The sequence below is a fragment of the Molossus molossus genome, unplaced genomic scaffold (assembly GCF_014108415.1).
Source record: "Molossus molossus isolate mMolMol1 unplaced genomic scaffold, mMolMol1.p scaffold_m16_p_7, whole genome shotgun sequence".
In the NCBI taxonomy this organism is placed as follows: domain Eukaryota; kingdom Metazoa; phylum Chordata; class Mammalia; order Chiroptera; family Molossidae; genus Molossus; species Molossus molossus.
The window spans coordinates 112,487,344-112,504,875 of NW_023425401.1; the positions used below are offsets into that span (position 1 = coordinate 112,487,344).

Genomic DNA, 17,532 nt, shown 5'->3' on the forward strand with positions numbered 1-17,532 from the left:
TTACCCAGGCGGCTTTGCCAGCCGTGCCCCACCCCTGCGCCCCTCTGAGCTGCAGGCCTGACCTCCCAGGAGAGGAAAGAGCCGTGGGCCCAGGTGAGGGGGTGAGGTGGCGGACCCATCCCCCTCGGCCACGCCAAGGACAGGGAGACCTTTCCGAAGGACAAGGTTCAGGGGCACCAGTCACCTGCTGTTCTGAGAAAAGTGAGTCTCTGTTTTCAATTAAAAGCAGATTTCTCAGAAAGCATCACCTTGATGGTCAGCGTCTCCATCACCTTAAATTCCTAGAACCAGCCTTCTGGTCCTGTTGCCTTCCAGCTGTAAGAATTAGAGCAGCCCTAACCTGACTCTGCAACAGCAGGCCCTTCCTCTGGGCTCATCCTTTCTCACACACACGCGTGGACACACACGCACACATGTGTACTCACATGCACACGCACATGTGTGCACAGGGACACACTCTCATGCGGACCTCTGCAGCCGCGGGATGATGGGGAAGTGCACCCTCACCTCCCGTGTCTGCTTTAAGAGCTAGGTCTGAGCAGGTGTGGCTTTGCTTTAGAAAGTGCCCCACAGACCTGCTTGATGCCCAGTCAGTTCCTGGAACCACAGCTGAGGAATGACCTGGAGGTGGGAGGGGTCAGCGTCCCTGGTCACTGCCAGCCCCTCGTGAGCCCTGAGTGCACCTGGCCTGTGCCGGGCACTGGCCTCACTGGGCGGGCCTGCACACGCAGGAGCGCACCTCTGGAGCACTCTGGGTGCTCCTGCTGAGGGTGGCCGTCAGCTCTGCGCTCATGGGGCCTCAGTGAACTCTTACTGTGCTGCCCTATTCCAGCGCCCCCAAGGTCACCAATGTCCTCTCTCCGAACTGAGTTGGGGAAGAGAAAAACATCATGTTGTCTCCCCACATCGGGCCCTTGGTGGGCCCTGGGCTCCCAGCGGCACCCACATGTCCTCTCCCTGCTGACCCACCCTCGGGGAAAGGGAAGGGGGGGCTGTGCACCCAGTGCACCCAGGGGCCACGGGGGAGGAGCTGCCACAGCGCAAAGGCTGGCCCGCGGTCAGCTCTCCAGGGCAGGCCAGCGGGGCACAGGAGCCTCCTCTGTCCTGTATCACTGTGCGGAAAGGCTCTCAGCAGCATGAGCCCACACCTCTCAAGGACAATCACCGGTGTGAGGAGCAGGCTTTGCTCCTGGGCCTCCCTAAATGTTCAGCAACATGAAAGGAAGGTTAACTCTTCACCTGGCGTTTCCCAGAGAGACACCTGTCAGGGTCAGAGGCATCACTCTCCCCACGCACCTGGGCGGCTCACGCCTGCTCTTCCAGCTCCCCGTGGATGCCTCCACAAAGACACGGAACCATCTTGCACCCTGCGACTTCTCACGGACGTAGTGGGGACTGAGTGTGGAAACCACCTGTTTCACCCACGGGACCTCCCACCACCCAGAGAGAGGTGTCAAAGTTCAACCCCACCAGTGCTGAACAATCGATGTGCTCAATAACACCCCCATTGCGGACTGGAACTGAGATGTGACTTGACCCTGAGTGCACCTGAAACACAAACCTTGGTGTGACCAGCCTGGTCCACGGCAACTCCTGAGCTGCCCCAAACTCTAAAACAATGTGCTCTCAAGTAGTTAACTTGTTTGAGGCTGTGATTTGTCTTCCAGTCCTTTATCCACAGAATATAAATGCACACCACTCCACAGCTGGACTGTCACAGACCCTAAATCCACAGCCCCCATACTTGGTTGTCCCCCTTGTTACCATCAAGGGGCCCCCACAAGCTGGGGCTCTTTCTACATGGACACCCAAGCTCAGAGTGGTGGTACTCTCAGGGGGAGCTGCAGGGGGAACTGCAGGGGGAGTTGGAGAAGCTAGAGGAGCTGCAGGAAGGAGCTGCAGGAGGAGGTGCAAAAGGAGGTGCAGAAGGAGCTGCAGAGGGAGCTGGAGGAGCTGCAGAGAGAACTGAAGGAGCTGCAGGGGGAGCTGCAGGAAGAAGCTGCAGGGGGAGCTGCAAGGGGAGCTGCAGGGGGGCCTGCAGGAAGAAGCTATAGAGGGAGCTGGAGGAGCTGCAGGAGCTGCAGGAAGGAGGTGCAGGGGGAGCTGCAGGAAGAAGCTGCAGGGGGAGCTGCAAGGGGAGCTGCAGGGGGAGCTGCAGAGGGGCCTGCAGGAAGAAGCTATAGAGGGAGCTGGAGGAGCTGCAGGAGCTGCAGGAAGGAGGTGCAGGGGGAGCTGGAGGAGCTGCAGGGAAAACTGCAGGGGGAGCTGGAGGAGCCGCAGAGGGAGCTGCAGGGGGGCTGCAGGAAGGAGCTCCAGTGGAGCTGCAGGGGGAGTTACAGGGAGATCTGCAGGTGCCTCCCAGCTTCTGCTCCCCACCTGGACTGGCAAGATAATCTCTGGCCCTGAAGTCTCCAATCTTCACACACAAACTGTCTTTATGTATTTAATTGGCCCTCTCTGGGGCTTGTGTTTTGAAACTAGGTCTTTAAAGACCCCTCATTATAGTATTGAGAGAAAGGCAGAAAGAACAGGGGTTTACAGAGAGAAAAGCACAGATGAAAAGAGAAGCAGGAGATGAAAGGGGTGCTGGATGACAGAAGGGGGGACAGCAGGCAAAGGGCACATGGGCCCAGATACAGCCTTTGGGTCCTCCCATCCCACAGGAGACAAGGCACAAACCTCTCTTTCGGATGATGGGATTATCAATTTTTAGATTTCCCCTAACGTTGAACCACGGAAGTGTTTTCTGCAGAGTTTAAATGCTGAGTGGAAATCAGAGAAAGGAAGGCCCCCTGGGGGTGGAATGAAGACAGGTGGGAGGAGTGGGTGGGCCTGGGACCCTAGGTGGCCGGGGCCTGTGGGAGCTCTCAGAGCTGCATGCACCTCGGGCACCTTGGAGCAGAAACTGGCCCAGGCGAGAGCACCAGACACAGCTGAGGGCTGGGTCTCCCTCTTCGTTTCCTCATTTACATGTTCCTGTGGCTGGAAGCACCTGGCATCAGACGGTGCCCGCATCCCCAAGTAACAAGCCCTGGAGGGCCCTGGGCCCATGCCTGACGGCCCTTCACTGACAGCGGGTCACCTGCAGACAGGCTGGGCGGAGCCACGGCCCGGGAAGCACAACCTACAAAGGACCAGCTCCGACCTCCCAGCAGCCCTGCAGGCTTAACACCGGATCTCTGACTAGACGGACGGGGGGACAGATCCAGGCTGGGTCACAGGGAGTGACCTCAAGCCAGCTCCTCTGTCACGAGAGGGCTGGCTCTTCCTTCCACCACCTGCCACTGGAGGACACAGAGCCAAAATGAGCATCGTTGTCCTGGCCACGTCCTGAGGGGCGGCCTCCCCAGTCCTTGATCCACAGAAGCTGGGAATCAATCTCAGATAAAACCAGAGTAAATCCTGCCAGTTTTCTTGATACATAATGGTCTCAGATGCCCTGACCTCGAAAACTCATTTTTGTCGGCAGAAGTGGGATTTACATTTTAAAGGGGGAAAAGGCTCGTGTCTGCACTGAGGCTCCACTCAAAACCCAGTCTTTGCCCCCTCCCCCGCCCCCCGACTTTGTGGCCAGGTGGAAATTCACTTTTTAAGAAAGCTGGACACTTGTCCAGGGTCAGGGTTTTCTCCCTGTGACCGGGTAAGGGGAGCTGCACTCAGGGGGTTCTGGCCTCTGAATAGTGAGGGTTCTCCTTGGAAGGGCCTCCATGTAGGTCCCGCTGGCCCTGGTCGAATCCTGTTATAATAACCCGATCATCTTCAGGATGGAGCAGAAAAAATCAGACATCTGCCGAGGAAAGCTTCCAAGTACCTTTTCTGCTACGTGTGAAGAAACCCTTACCCAGCACAATACACACACAGCACTAAAACAACAGAGCGACAGCCTTGTCCTGTTGTCTTGGGAAAGTGACGTTCCCAATGGGAGAGAAAACAGGTGTTTTGTGTTTGAACTCGGAGGTGAAGCCGATGTTTTGGGGACTGTGACACGGGGCTTCAGAGTGGGTGTAGCAGCGCTTGTCCCTGGGCTGTGGGTGGAGTGTGGGCGGACACGCTGATGGGGAACCTGGTCTGGGCAAGTTCTCAGGCAGCTGTGGAGACGCCCAAGGCTCCCCGGTCGGAGTTGTGAAGCTGGGATCACCCTCCTTCTGTGGGTATGCTGACTGTTACATGAGAAGGCACTGCGGGGACGGGCCCAGCCACTGGAACATAGCTCGCCACCTCCTGTCCCCTTCCCAACCCTCAGGCCTTCAGCCCCTGGGAAGGGCGGAGAGAAGGGGACAGAGAAGGACGCGTAGCCAGGCAGGAGGTGCATTCGACTCTGCACCACAGAAATGGTGCTGGCATGTCGTTGACGGTTTCATGTTCATCAAGGAAGAAACCGCGCATCTCGGCCAATCAGCAGCGGCAGGCAGGGAAAGCACTTCCTACTGAGGGTGATGAAGTCATCTCAGGTCAGCCACCAGACCCAGAGGAGGCGAGAACTGGGCGAGTGGGAAGGTGCCGTCTGCTGTCCACTGTCTTCAATCAGGGCCTCCCTGCCTGTCCAGGGCACCCACAGGCAGGCCAGGGGAGCAAAGCGGGAGGAGAGCGAGCAGCGAGGACACGGGGGCCACGCCCCAGCTGGCAATGGTGGGGTCGGGAGGGCAGGAGGTGAGCTGAGGGCTGGCCTGTCGGTGGGTCAACACGTCCATAAACCCTGGAAGGTCTGTGTTCTGCCCTCAGACCCAGGGCTGGTTGACTAGCTTGCACCCCCTCTTTTCCTGGCACAATACAGCTTGCCCTGGAGGAGGGGGAGTCTGCTGAGCCTGAGCAGGAGGATCTCCAAGATGGGCATCCCCGGAGGTGGGCGCCAGAACCAGGTGACAGGAAGACGGGCTGGCACCCCTCTAGCCGCTCCCGTTCCGGGGCATCGCCAGCTCCCTGCAGGCTCACCGTGCTCACCGTCGGACCCCGCGCCTTCCTTCTGGGTGGACCCAGCTGCCACTCGGCTTATTTAGGATGTCTGATCGGCTTCACGCCGGAAGATTCCAGACACACTCCAGGCGCAGAACTGCCCGCGCAGATCTGAGAGGTACTGAGGCTGTTGCCCATCGTGGTGTTTGTCGCATTTTGTTTCCCACCCGAAGGTCTAAGTGCCTCCCCGTTTGGGTGAATAAACCGGATTTTGGCTCTGATGCTGTACGAAGGGCGTGTCTCTGTCTCCTTGTTGTCTGCAAACTTGGGGTTCGCTGAGTTAAGGAAAGTCTGTGCCGGGCACGTAACCCAAGAGCAGCCACAGAGCCTGGGCAGCACTGGACTTCTGGGACCCGGCTGCCGGCGTCTGGTCTGTAGGATTAATTCTTTAGAGGCTGAACAAGGTGTTTAAAAAATTCTCTTTGTGATTCAGTTCCTGGCTTCAAATAAAGGGGCTTCTTCAGGCAGCTTTTCCATTCACTTCTAGTGCCAGCCAGCGCCCCAGAACCCAACAAGCCAGCAAGAAGGTTTACTGCAGGAAGAGGGAGGTGGAGGAGAGCAGGGGTCACCGCCACCCCCACAGGGAGAGGTCCAGGAGTCAGTGTGTAATTATCTGGCTGCCCGCGTCCAAAAGCTTTTATTTGATAATGCAAGTACCAGACACACCGTAATGTGGATTATTTCAGAGAATAAAAGGCGGATTGTCTCTATGACCGCCGTAGCTTTTAGTGAGGTTTAAGACAAAATTACATCCCGTACAGCCCGTCAGTGGTCCCCGCTCCCCACCTCCCTGCTTCTCCCAGGAAGGCAGGGTTGCCGTGCCATCTGGGAGGCTCCCAGGTTTCTCTAGGTCTCAATTTCCTCCTCTGTTGATATGTCCGATTCTCCGTCGTGTCTGAAATGAGGTCTCTGTGAAACAAAGACGCCCCTGCCCCAAGACGCCCGAAGCAGACGCCCACCCACCTCCCCACGAGGCCGTTCCATTGACGCTAGGAGCACCCCCCATCTAGCTGTCAGCTGCGTTCTGACAGGGATGAAGCCTCCTGACCTCATCCTTCACAACTGAAATCCAAATCTGTCGTTTGCCCCAGGAGGAAAAAAATGCAAGCTTTTAAAGCAGACCAGGCAGGAAACCCAGTTTTAATCGTAAGGGCAGGATGTAGCTTACGAGTATTTCTGGAACCTGCAAAGGTATCTGGGCATGTTCTGAGGGACGAAGTGATCCTCAAACACATAAATAAGGCAGACGTGGGCTTGTCCCCACAGAGCGGGACTGCGTGGGGAGCCCCGGTTTGCATTGCTCGTTCCCCAATTGACGTCGTTCCTGCACACAAGAGGCTGGCTCTGGTGTCGGCTGACTGCATCCAGCTTGGGAGACAGTCTGTTTCCTGCCCTGCTGGGCTTTGAGAGCAAGTCAGGCACTGCCAGCCACTTGCTCCTGAAAGACCCGATGCCACACCAGAAGTGTGTCCACGGAGCCTCTGCCATTCGGATGAACCCCAGGAGGCGCGAGACAAGACAGGACCATGGAGGCGGCAGAGCCAGCAGATGGGAACCCGGGAAGAAGGGCTGGCCGAGGACATCCAGGGAGGGGACCGAGCAGGGAAAGCTGGAGGGACCCCGCGTGGCTACTTCCACGCCCACCCATGCGGCCTGCTCAGCTGCCGGGGACGCAGGATGAGTGGATCTCCTAGAACCTGCCTCGTCAGCGTGCTCACTTCACGATGACCCGTTTGTCCAGGCTTTCACTCCTCACGTGGGCAACATTCTTCGCCACGTTGTCAGACGCCGTGTTTGAGGCCGTGAGACAGTTAGGTGACCAGGAAGGTACATTTCTGTTACTGAGCCAGCCCTCTGGCCATCCTCGTAGGGCACTGTCTTTGGGAGGCTGCAGACACAGCGAAGGGTGTGTTGTGGGCACCAGGGCCCGGCCCCGTAGGGCTCCCTGTGGGAACCTCGGCGCCAGCATGGGGGCCAGCGCTCCAGAAGTCCTTGACATCTCAGAAAACATGAGACCTTTACATCCACAGACATCACTCTTCCTCCTTAAGAGATAGCGTGAGACCTCACTGGACAAGGTGAGACTGGTTTTCTCAGGGCGCTTGGCCCTGGGCCACCCAATCACCACATGGCTCCACCTCGCTGTTGGGAAGGAGGCGCTGCAGGGCCCCAGACATCCTGCAGCCGATACATGTCTCCTCTGCCCACTTGCTCTGATCCCTGCACCTGCCAGTAGCCAGCCCTCCGCCCAGGGCTGCCCTCAGCTGCTCCAGCTCCCCGGGGGGGCCAGCTTCTGCCCCAGGAACAGGCACGAGTCCCCACCCCCTGGTCCTTGACGCCCCACCTCACTCCATCCTGCCTCCCCCACTGCCTGCCCTGCAGACCTCAGGCCCCAGGCGCACAGACCGCAGCCTGGTGGTGACGCTCAGCCGGCTCCCACGCCTGCGGACGGCCAAACCCCACTACAGCTCATGGACATGGTCCTCTAGTGGGTTCGCTTCTGCTGCCCGGCCGCTCAGCACTCCCGGGGCCTCGACAGCCAGCACACACTTGACACCAGAGGCAGGAGCAGAGCCCATTGTTTCCCGCTCACTGGACCACAGATGTTCTCTTCATAGCAGCTCACAGCCCTGTGGGGCCTGTGACCCAGAGAGAACCTGGGGTCCTGGCTGTGCGGTCTCTCACCTCCAGGCCTGGCCCCCGGGCAGGTCCTTCTATGTCCTGACCACGACACGAGGTTCCACCCACGCCGTGTTTGCAGCACGCCTGTCGCCAGGCTCTGAGGGCACAAGGCAAGGGGACTTTATCTCCATAACAGGAGAGGCCACACCCACACTCCCATGAAAAAGTATGCACGTAGGTAAATTATACAGAGTAGTTATGCCCTGGCTGGTTCGGCACAGTGGTTAGAGTGTCAGCCCGTAGACCGAAGGGTCGCAGGTTTGATTCTTGGTCCAGGGCACACACCTGGGTTGCAGGTTTGATCCCAGGCCCTGGTTGGGGCCATGCGGGAGGCGACCAATCGATGTGTCTCTCTCACATCGATGTTTCTCTCTCTCTCTTTCCCCCTCCCTTCCTTCCACTCTCTCTGAAAATTAATGGAAAGATATCCTCAGGTGAAGATTAGGAGAAAAAAATAGTTATAGGTAATAATTTTTGAGCACCCCATGAAGCAAACTGTTGCCAGGACTTTCCTGTGAAAACCTATACAACCGTTTGCATAGCAGAGGTAGGGAGGGGGGACTGATATTCTGGAGATGGATGGGCAGTGGGCCAGATGTGGGTGGCCCGGGGAACACCGCCTGCCTGCCAGAGCGAGCTCTGGGCGCCCGCACACCCTCATAGGCGCTGACGGATGCTTGTGGTTCTGGTGCACACAGCACCCCCTGACCACCTCGCACCCCCAGGGAGGTCCTGCCTGGGGCCTGCGTGGCCAGAGCCGCCCGCTCCCAGACCGCTGCTCTCCACCGCCCAGAGCTGGTTGAGTCCGAGCCTACTTCCCGCTCCCTAGGAGCTTTGGGGTTTGTCAGAAGCAGAGCACTGGCTGAGCACTTGCAGAACAGCGGCCACCAGAACGCCCCCTGGGCACCGGCCGCCACCTACCTCTGTGGGACAGCTCCTGCAAGGTGGCCCTCAGGCGCTGCTGGGCCCCCGGCAGCCCTTCATGGCGGTAGATGTCTGCTATGGGGACCTTCTGGCACCTCCCGAACACTCCGTCTGTGAGAGAAGGGAGGCAGAGAAGGAAAAGGGGTCATTTTCAGAGAGGAGGAAGGTGTCACGCCCACCCTTGCTCTGTGCCTAACCGTGCACCGTGGCGAGGCTTTGGAAACGGCCTCGGAGAGCCTCAGGGAGCCTCAGGGAGCTGTCAGAATCCTGGGGCGCGGGGACTGCCGCGGCCCACTTCAATAAGGGCAGAGTGCCGTGAACACAAAGGCCACGCTGGAGAGGAGAGACTCGGGAACCCAGTGCCATTTGGATGCTTTATTCTGCATTCCCATCCCTTCCTCCTCGGGCCCTCCCCACCCCTCACTTTGTAATTTCCAGGCCGTGACTTTCACATTTTTGACAAAAAGTTAGTAACATCCAGGGCCGGTTTTCCAGACGAGAAGCAGAACACCCAGGAAGATGATGATAACTCGCAGAAGCCTCGAGGACCGTGGAACGTCTCCCACATGGTGGCACGTGGGAGGCGCTGGCATGAGGTGGCTGCGCCCGCCGGCCAGGCGGGTCCGAGGGGCTTCTGAGAGCGCAGCACAGGGGAGGTGCTGGCGGAACAGGGCGCACAAACCGGACAATTCATGCAGCTCCCTCATCTGTCTGAAATGACAGACCCTGCTCATCAGCGTCTTTCCAAACCACACCTTCCAATTAATTTAGGCTGCAGTGAGTCTTTCTTTGTGAATTGCTCACTTTGAGACAAGCTTCCTGTGGGGCTTCACGCATTCAAATGACCGCCTTTCCTGCACACAAAGGCCTAATTCAGGGACCCAGGCTTCACACACAGGCGGCCATCTGCAGCGTCAGGCCTGGGTGGAGGGAGCCGGCTTCCATTGTTCACAACAGTTTCATGGCCCAATGTAGCTGAAGGAAGCCATTCAAATGCAACATGTTTAATTAGCAGATGCGCCTTGGCCCAGTGCAGGCTGGTGTGGTAATTGCCGGTCTGATATGACGCATGTGCTTGGACGGGTGGTGCCGTGATTAGCAGAAAATCATCTGAAGTGTCCCAAGCATCTCGCGAATTTCTATGGGACTTTGTAAGCCCCCGACTCTGGGAGGGCAAGCTGCCAGCTGCTGGGTGCAGGCCACAGAGGCCACCGAGGAGGCCACCAAGGAGGCCACGTGGGCTGTCAGCACTGCCCCGCCCAAGCGGCCTCACCAAAATCCATGCAGCGACCACCTACACCCAGAGGGATTCGGTGACAGTTTTCTGACAGGGAGGGCGTGTCCCCACCCCACCACCCAGCACCACGAGCTGTCTGTGGGGAGTCCCTAGACAATAAGTGTCCCTGTTCTTTGATTTGGTTTTGTGCCAAGAACTCCCTGCCAGCGGGTGGTGTGTTCGTGTGCGGCACGGAACAGGGAGGGAGAAAGGGGGCCAAGGGAGAGAATGAAGAACTCTTTAGAATGTGCCTGAAACTCCTATTACTTTTCAAATGGAAATATCTCGAAAGTAGAATCGTAGTGCGGGGACTAGAAGGAGCCTTAAGAGAGTCCTACCCACATGTCACAGAGGAGGAAACAGAGGCCGGAGCAGGGGGACCGAGGCCACAGAGGGTCAGCAGCCGAATGGGCGGAAGGAAGAGAAGTCAGGTTCCTGGACTCCCCTCACCTCCGTGGTAACCAGGCTGCCAGAGACGGACCCAAGATCCACCCCCTTCAGCCAACGCCCCGGATCACTCAGGTTCTTGGAGAGAAAGATGGCCAGAGACATTTCCTATCTACTTTGGAAGGTTTCCACTAAATTATTTCGCTTCTGAAGTATAATGGCATCATTCCCTACATTTGGTTTGTGGTGCACCATGTGAGAAAGATGTCCTCAGAAAACGTCAGCGCGACGGGGCAGTGGGCGCCTGCCCCTCCAGCCCGGCGAGACGCTGTCACCGTGGAGGAAGCGCCTGTGCACCAGCTGCACCCAGGGGCCTGGCAGCCCCGAGTCCGAGACCGTCAGGTCCTCAGGTGCGCCTGCGCCTGGGCTGTCAAGAAGCCAGGGGTCTGCAACCATGTCTGCAGGGTCCCCAACAGGCCAACGGACCTCCCCGCCCCGCCACCTGCTGGGGCAAGCTCAGGCGCTGGCCAGCCTGTGCTGCGCGGGCCGAGAGTGGGACGGAGGCTCCTCACTGCCCGGCTGCCTGGTGTCTCCCAGTGAGATCAGCCCAGAGGCCAAGCCCATGAACAGTCAGAGAGTGTGACCGATGGTGCCGAGTGTCTGGAGAGAGACCTGTGAGGAACCCTGGATCGTGAGAAACTGACAATCGAGGCAAAGTATCAAGGCAAACATGATTTTTCTCGAAAAGCAAACCATTTAAAAGCAAGTCCCCTGTGCGCGGTTGTGGGGGGATGTAGAATGGTGCAGCCGCCGTGGAGAACAGTCTGGCGGTTCTTCCAAAAACAACACCGAGTTCCCACCTGATCCAGCGATTCCACTTCTGCACTTTCTCCCGACGGAATCGAGAGCAGGGTCTTGAACAGATACTGCATACCCGTGTTCACACAGCATCACCACTCACGACGGACGAGAGGAAGGAGCAACCTACGTGTCCCCCAACAGGCGAGGGGATGAGAAACGGGAGAATATCATGCAGCCTCAGAAAGGAGGGAATGCTGACGCCGGCCGCAATGGGATGCCCCTGGAGGACATGACGCCAAATAAAATAATAGTGCACGACCCCACACTGGATGTGTTCCCTGGGGTCGGCAGACGACAGAGTAGGCGGTGGGGCCAGGGGCTGGGGGAGGGGAGTTGGTGTTTTAACAGGCCTAGAGTTTTGGTTTTGGAAGACGAGAAAGTCCAGAGGGGATGGCCACACAACAGGATAAATGCACGAATGCCACTGAAACCCACCTTTAAAAAGGGTTAACCTGGTACATTTTAAATTATACATGTTTTACCATACTTTAAAAACTGGAAAATACGCAACTCAAAGAAAATGAAAGAATGTGACAAAGCAGGACACTGCTGGAGAGAGAGCAAGGAGGCGTGTGGACAAGAGATGTTCAAGTTTCCGGGGCCGGCTGGGACCGCGAGGCGGGGCCGGGTGTCGCTGCCGCAGCCACTACCACAGCGAGTGGGCGACAGGCTCTCACCGAGGCGTCTGTGTATCTGCAGTAGTGAGGAGTTCAGATCCAGTTCCGTCCGAAGCGGTGAGCACACATGTGGTGCCTGCTTTGTCCACAAGCTACAGCCCAGTAGTCCATGCCTGGGGACACACCACCCCTCACACCTGCACTGGACCCCCGTGGGCATCACGACGTCACCAGGAACAGTGCCTCGGCCGAGGCGGGGGCAGGCCTGGCTCGCTGGAGAGAGGCTGGGCTGATCGAGGAAGGCCTTCTGGAGGAGGTGGGCCCCGTGTGGACCTTGGCCGAGCAGCCGTGGATGGCGAAGCGGCCCCTGCCCCCAGGGTGGAGAGTGACCCGTGCACCGGGGGGCCCGGCTGTCCTTGCACACCATCCTGAGGGCACGCGCAGACCGACTCAGCGACTGGACGTGCAGCTGCCGCACTTACACAGGTGCATTCGCACAAGGACTCCCGGGCCAGGGGCGTCGCTCCCACTGCAGCAGAAGCAGGACTTTCCCATTTGCCCCAACAAGAGGCGTCTCCTCCATCGACGCGGCTGCACGTGCGTTGTCATATGAATCTTGCAACACTTTGCATCTGGGTTTTTTATTAATTTGAGAGAGAGAGAGGTCGATTTGTTCCACCTACTGATGCCTTCATTGGTTGATTCCTGCATGTGCCCTGACCGGGGATCAAACCCCAAACCCTGGTGCAGTGGGACGACGCTCTGACCAGCTGAGCTCGCAGCCAGGACCTGCATCTGGGCTGTAGTGCTGACCACACTCCCTGGAATTTAATTCAAGAGAAGCGCTGCAGCTTGGCTGAAAAGCCAGGTGGGAATGCAGAGCTGCATACTAACGAGGGGAAGCAGGTTCTGCAGCTCTGAGGACTGAAAGTGAGAATCAAAGAGGCCCTGGAAGGAGAATAGGGGGGTTGCACTGCCAGAGGTGATGCTTCCCTGTTAGTTCAACCTGAACCCCCACGGCAAGCTGAGGGCACAGGATTGGGAAGGCGGGAAAAGAGGTGAGCAGCATTCGTGCATGTTTGAGAGACGGAGCCCCGAGGGATCAGAGAACCGCCACGCCCACTTCACGCACCACTGTCACTGGAAATCGTCCTCCCTGGAACCCCCTCTAGTGCACACGTGTCTTTCACGGGATCACGCAGAGTGAGGTGGGAGCCCCCGGCGGAAAGAAGTCCCCACCCCGGTTGGTTCATGCAGCAGGGAGCTCAGGGCTCAGGCCGGCTCTGCGGCCCCCACTCTCGTCCATTTCTCACAGGTCAGAGGGTCAAGGGCATTTGGTGAAGTGCACTGACCTCCCACACCTCCTCGAACGCCTTCCCACTGAGGGCTCCAGCAGTGCATGGTCTGCAGGACGGCAGGAGGTGTGGACAGAGGATGACTGGGCTGCTGACCTCGTGCTGCTCGAGCCAGCCAGACAGAGGCAGTGTTTCCAAAAACGTCTGCGTGGCCATTAGAGCAGCTCCTTCCCCTTCTCATAACAGCCGAAACCCGAAGCCGGATTAGGTCCGTGCAACACGGCCACTCATCCCTGCTGCATCTGGACGTCCACAGGCTCCGGACCCCTGGAGACGGGTCTGGCAGCTCCAGTGTTGGGAGCGCCCAGAGCTTCCCGGGCGGCCACGGTGGGGGGGCTGGCGCTGGCAGTCCTGAGCTCGACATTGATTGGCAAAAACGAATCACACCTGAGCCTCAAAGCACTTAGCCCTTCCTGCAAGAAAACGAGCCTCTCGATATTATCAACCGGGGCTCTCAATCCCTTGAATCTAAATGTTTTAGGTGAGAGCAGTAATAGATTTTCAAATGGAGACGTTAACCTCTCTGAACTGCTTTTCTCCGACTCAGGCAGGGGGGTTCTGACTGTCCCTCTCTATTCCTGAAACGGGCGCATCCTGGCGCGACCACCAGCCGGACATGCGCTGTGCAGACAGCAGGTCAGCAGGTCACACACCCTGTGATTTTTAGAAGAGTGGGTTTTCACGGAGAGCTGGAGACAAAGCAGCCTGCAGACTCCGGCCCTTTCGTGCCACCAAGGAGAAGGCTGAGGTCCTGCGGGACTGAGCGCCCCCACCCTGTGGCCCCAGCTGCAGAGACAGTCTCCCCTCCCCCTCTCCTCCTGCAGTCACCGTCCTGGCTCTAGGCCCAGCTAGGACACTAGCATCCTTGCTTTTCCTTCGAAAGAAAACAATGGAATGAAATGTAAACACATCGCTTTGGGCGCAGCAGTCCTGACGAGACCCTGGCCCCAGCCCCCTCGCTTTGCTCAGTGTGGTGTCCGTAGCTCCACAGCGACTTTATGATGAAAGGACCGCACTGACCACACAGCGAATCAGCTGTTGTCCTCCGAGCTCTACTGAAGGGCGGGGAGAAAACACTGCCAAACGGGCCCAGAGAGACCAGGTTCTGGCCCCAGCTTGGCCATGAGCCTGCCGTGCAGCCCAGAGCAGGTCCCTCCTCCACGCTGAGCTTCCGTGTCCTAAACCCGACAGCTGAATTAGGTATGTTCTAAGATCCGATCCAGTCCAAACGCTCTGGGTTTGTGTGAAAATGCCCAGGCACAATTGTGGCCGGCTCCATACCAGTTTCTCCGAGCTTGAGGACAGCCCACCTTGCTCCACCACGGCTGCCACTGGGCTGGCACCCGCACGGCCCTCGGGCAGAGAAACCGGGCTCGGGCTTCTCCTGGAACCACAGGTGGTCCCTAAAGTGGCAGGTTCTGCAGAGATGCTGGGCACACCCAGGACCCAGCGTCTGCCACCTGAGGCCAGCAGGGCTGCCCGTCCTCCTAGGCCAGCGTGGAGGGGGGCCCAGAGAACGCCAGGCAGCGGGGAGAGCCACGCCTGCGGCCACCTGAAGAGTGGAGGAGAAGCGGGCTCAGAGGACTTCCCAGACTGGCCCCAGGCTGCCCAGGGACCTGCCCCCCAGTCCACCCCCGCAGGGCAGGCTGCGGGCACAGCCATCGAGCCCGAGGCCAACCTTACTCTTTGTTATGGGGAACTCCGCTCCTTCACGTCATGTAGACCAACGCTAATGTCTTTTTGGCTGTGCCTGTGCGGCCTGTGAGCAGATTGTGGGAGTCCTCCCTGTGAGGAGTGGACGGCGAACACAGAAGACGGTCACTTGTGAGCATCAGGACACTAAGGCTGGTTGTCGCTGTCAATAAAGCTCTCCCCAGGGTCTGAGACAGCCAGCCCTGGCTTCCCTTTGTCCAGCCTCACGTGTGGGCTGTTACTCATGCAACAATGTATGAATCCTATAGGCTGACTTGGCCGTCCCCCCCTTCTCCTGCAGCCGGGACGCGGGGCAGTTTGGAGACTCTGTTCCCGCAGTTCGGCCACAGTGGGGGCAAACACGCTGCTCCTTTCTCCTCTTCCAGGATTTCCATTTCAACTTCGAATGTATCAAGTTCACACTACAGCGTTGTTGCTCCCTGAACTTTTTCCTGGAAGAGTCACGCAAACATGATTGAAACAGTAACGGTAAATGCCCAACCCAGTTGCTGCCAGCGCCCCAGCGCACAGCACAGTGCTGGCGGACGCAGGAGGCTCACCCCTGAACCCAGACGCACAGGAGGACTCTGCGTGTGCACACCTTCCAGACGTGTGCCGAGCGCCGGGCACGGAAGGAGATGCAGAGCCCGAAGGGTCGCAGCTCATGTCTGCTAGGGGCTCATATTTTGTTTGAGGAGCCCGATGTGTGGACGACTGATACAATAAGAGCTAAAGAAAGCACAATCTCCAATAACCGAATCTGTCTCAGCATTTGCGGGGAGCCAGACGAGTTGGCCCCAGAGAGAGTGTCCCTGGACCGGCCAAACCCATCCTGGGGCAGAGCACCTTCGCCCGGCAGGAGGGCCGGCTCGGCGGTGTGGCTTCCACCCGCGGCTGAGCCTCTGCTCTCCAGGCCCTCGATGTTTGTCTCCGATAATAACAGTAGAACCAAGTGATCTGAACATCTCTTCAATTCTAAACTCGACTCCACGGGCCTTCACGCACAACCAAACACTGTCGCTCAGGGTTCCAGGGCAGGAGAGGCGAGTGAGGGGGACCCGGGCTCCTCTCCAGGGCAGCAGGCTCCCCAAAGGCAGCGGGCAGGGAGACTGCACCCTCACAAGGAGGTTTACTGGGAGAGAACCTGAACGAAAGGACGAAAGACCACGAAGCAGCCCAGGGTGCGCCCAGGGGGCCGTCGTTGGCCCTTGTCTGCATGGGACGGACACACGTGGCACATCTCAGTAATTTCAGCTGTTTTCTTTCTCCTCCGGAAGGTGACAGGAGCAGCCTCTGTCGCTGATACACAAGCGGGCTCCTTGCCCCTCTCAGGACCCGGTATGGCCAACCCTGACCTCCAGGTCCGGACACTGGAACACCCTGGGAAGCCAGGCTGGTCCATGCCCAGGACACGGGACAGGGACTCGACCAAGGCCAGCTCCAGGGCACTCTGCGAACTTCGTCTGCGGGAGCTCAGACCCCACCCCGTCTCCACGGGTGTCTGGTGCGGGCTGCTGTGGGCCCGGAGATAAGCAGCAGGGAAGGAGGAAGGCGGGTTATCTCCGGCCGCCAATCTCCTCATCAGCAGCCCTCTGCTCCAGCCCGTTGCCAAGTAACCGAGGCCGCTGCTCTTATCAGCCCCAAGCGCTCCATTGACGGCTCAGAGGAGAATAGAAAGGGGCTCTGAGGCCCTGAGCAGCACTGAGCGGAGTGGGCGAGGGAAGAGGGGATCTGTGTGCCTCATCTTATCTGCACGGTGACAGTGACTCAGAAACAGCCGTCCATCACGGCTCTGCGCCCATTCTTATTCCACCGACTGCAGAGCACGCGCCCACCTTCCCGAGACAGAGGGAGGGGGGGAGGGAGAGGAGCCAGACACGGAGGAGGGGCCTTGTTCATAAGCAGGTTTGGGAGGGATCCTGCTCCTCCCCTCCCTCTTTCTCTCCCTGTCTCCCTCTCCCCGCCCAGCCTCCACACTCAGACTTAAGGTGGCTCCTCAGAATGGAAGGCCCCACCTTCTATTACCCAGACCAGGCCTTCCAGCCGGGCAGACACAGCTGAGTCCCCAGCAGGCTGGGTGCACCCACAGCCCTGAGGCCACAGTCTGCAAGAACCTCAGCAGACCCGTCCCCAACCGAGGCCTCTCGCCACCTTGTCTGCAGCTCTGTTCTCAAGCTGGTGGGGGAAGAAACCAGGATGAGCGTGGGCTGGGGGCACAAGGAGAGGCCCTGAGCTGGGGGCGTAAAGGCTCCTTGGACAGGAGCTGGCCTGGTGACAGCCCTGTGAGGGCAGCCCCCAGGCCGGAGCCTTGCTCAGGGTCCGCCCCCACCCACAGGGACCCCAGCCCTCTGCAGGTGGCCTCCTGAGCCCGCCTCTCTCCGGGAGCAGCCAGCCACATGTTCTTGGAGAATGGCACTGGGTCCTGCTGCCACCCAGGAAATGCAGCCCACCAAATCCGGAGGTGCTGCCCTTGCACTGGAGCTCGGGGGTCTGGGAGCCCATGGCCGCTTGCCTGCTTCCTCAGCCCACTGCGAGCCCACCGTGTGCAGGGTGGTGATGGAAGGATGGAAGGCCCACTCCTGACCGCCCCGTCCCCCGCCACACCCTGGGGGCTGCAGGGGATGCTGAAGCAAACCCACACCTTCCTCTCCTGAGACCCACCTCCTGTCCCCTCTGACTGGCTGGTGCCCCTGAGCCCAGCATTCTGGAAGCACCCCTCTGCCCATCTGCCCCCTTCTGGTGGGGAAGGGTAAATCCCACTTCCTGCAACACTTGGCCCATGGAA

General features: G+C 58.8%; 1 protein-coding gene across 1 annotated transcript in view; it reads right to left on the bottom strand.

Annotated features, from left to right (window-relative positions):
* PTPRN2 (protein tyrosine phosphatase receptor type N2) overlaps positions 1-17,532 on the bottom strand; it is a 385,447-nt gene that overhangs the window by 272,624 nt on the left and 95,291 nt on the right. The window contains exon 3 of the mRNA XM_036246374.1: positions 8,557-8,670. Within this exon, the coding sequence (XP_036102267.1) occupies positions 8,557-8,670 (114 nt within the window). The remainder of the gene's footprint in view (positions 1-8,556; positions 8,671-17,532) is intronic.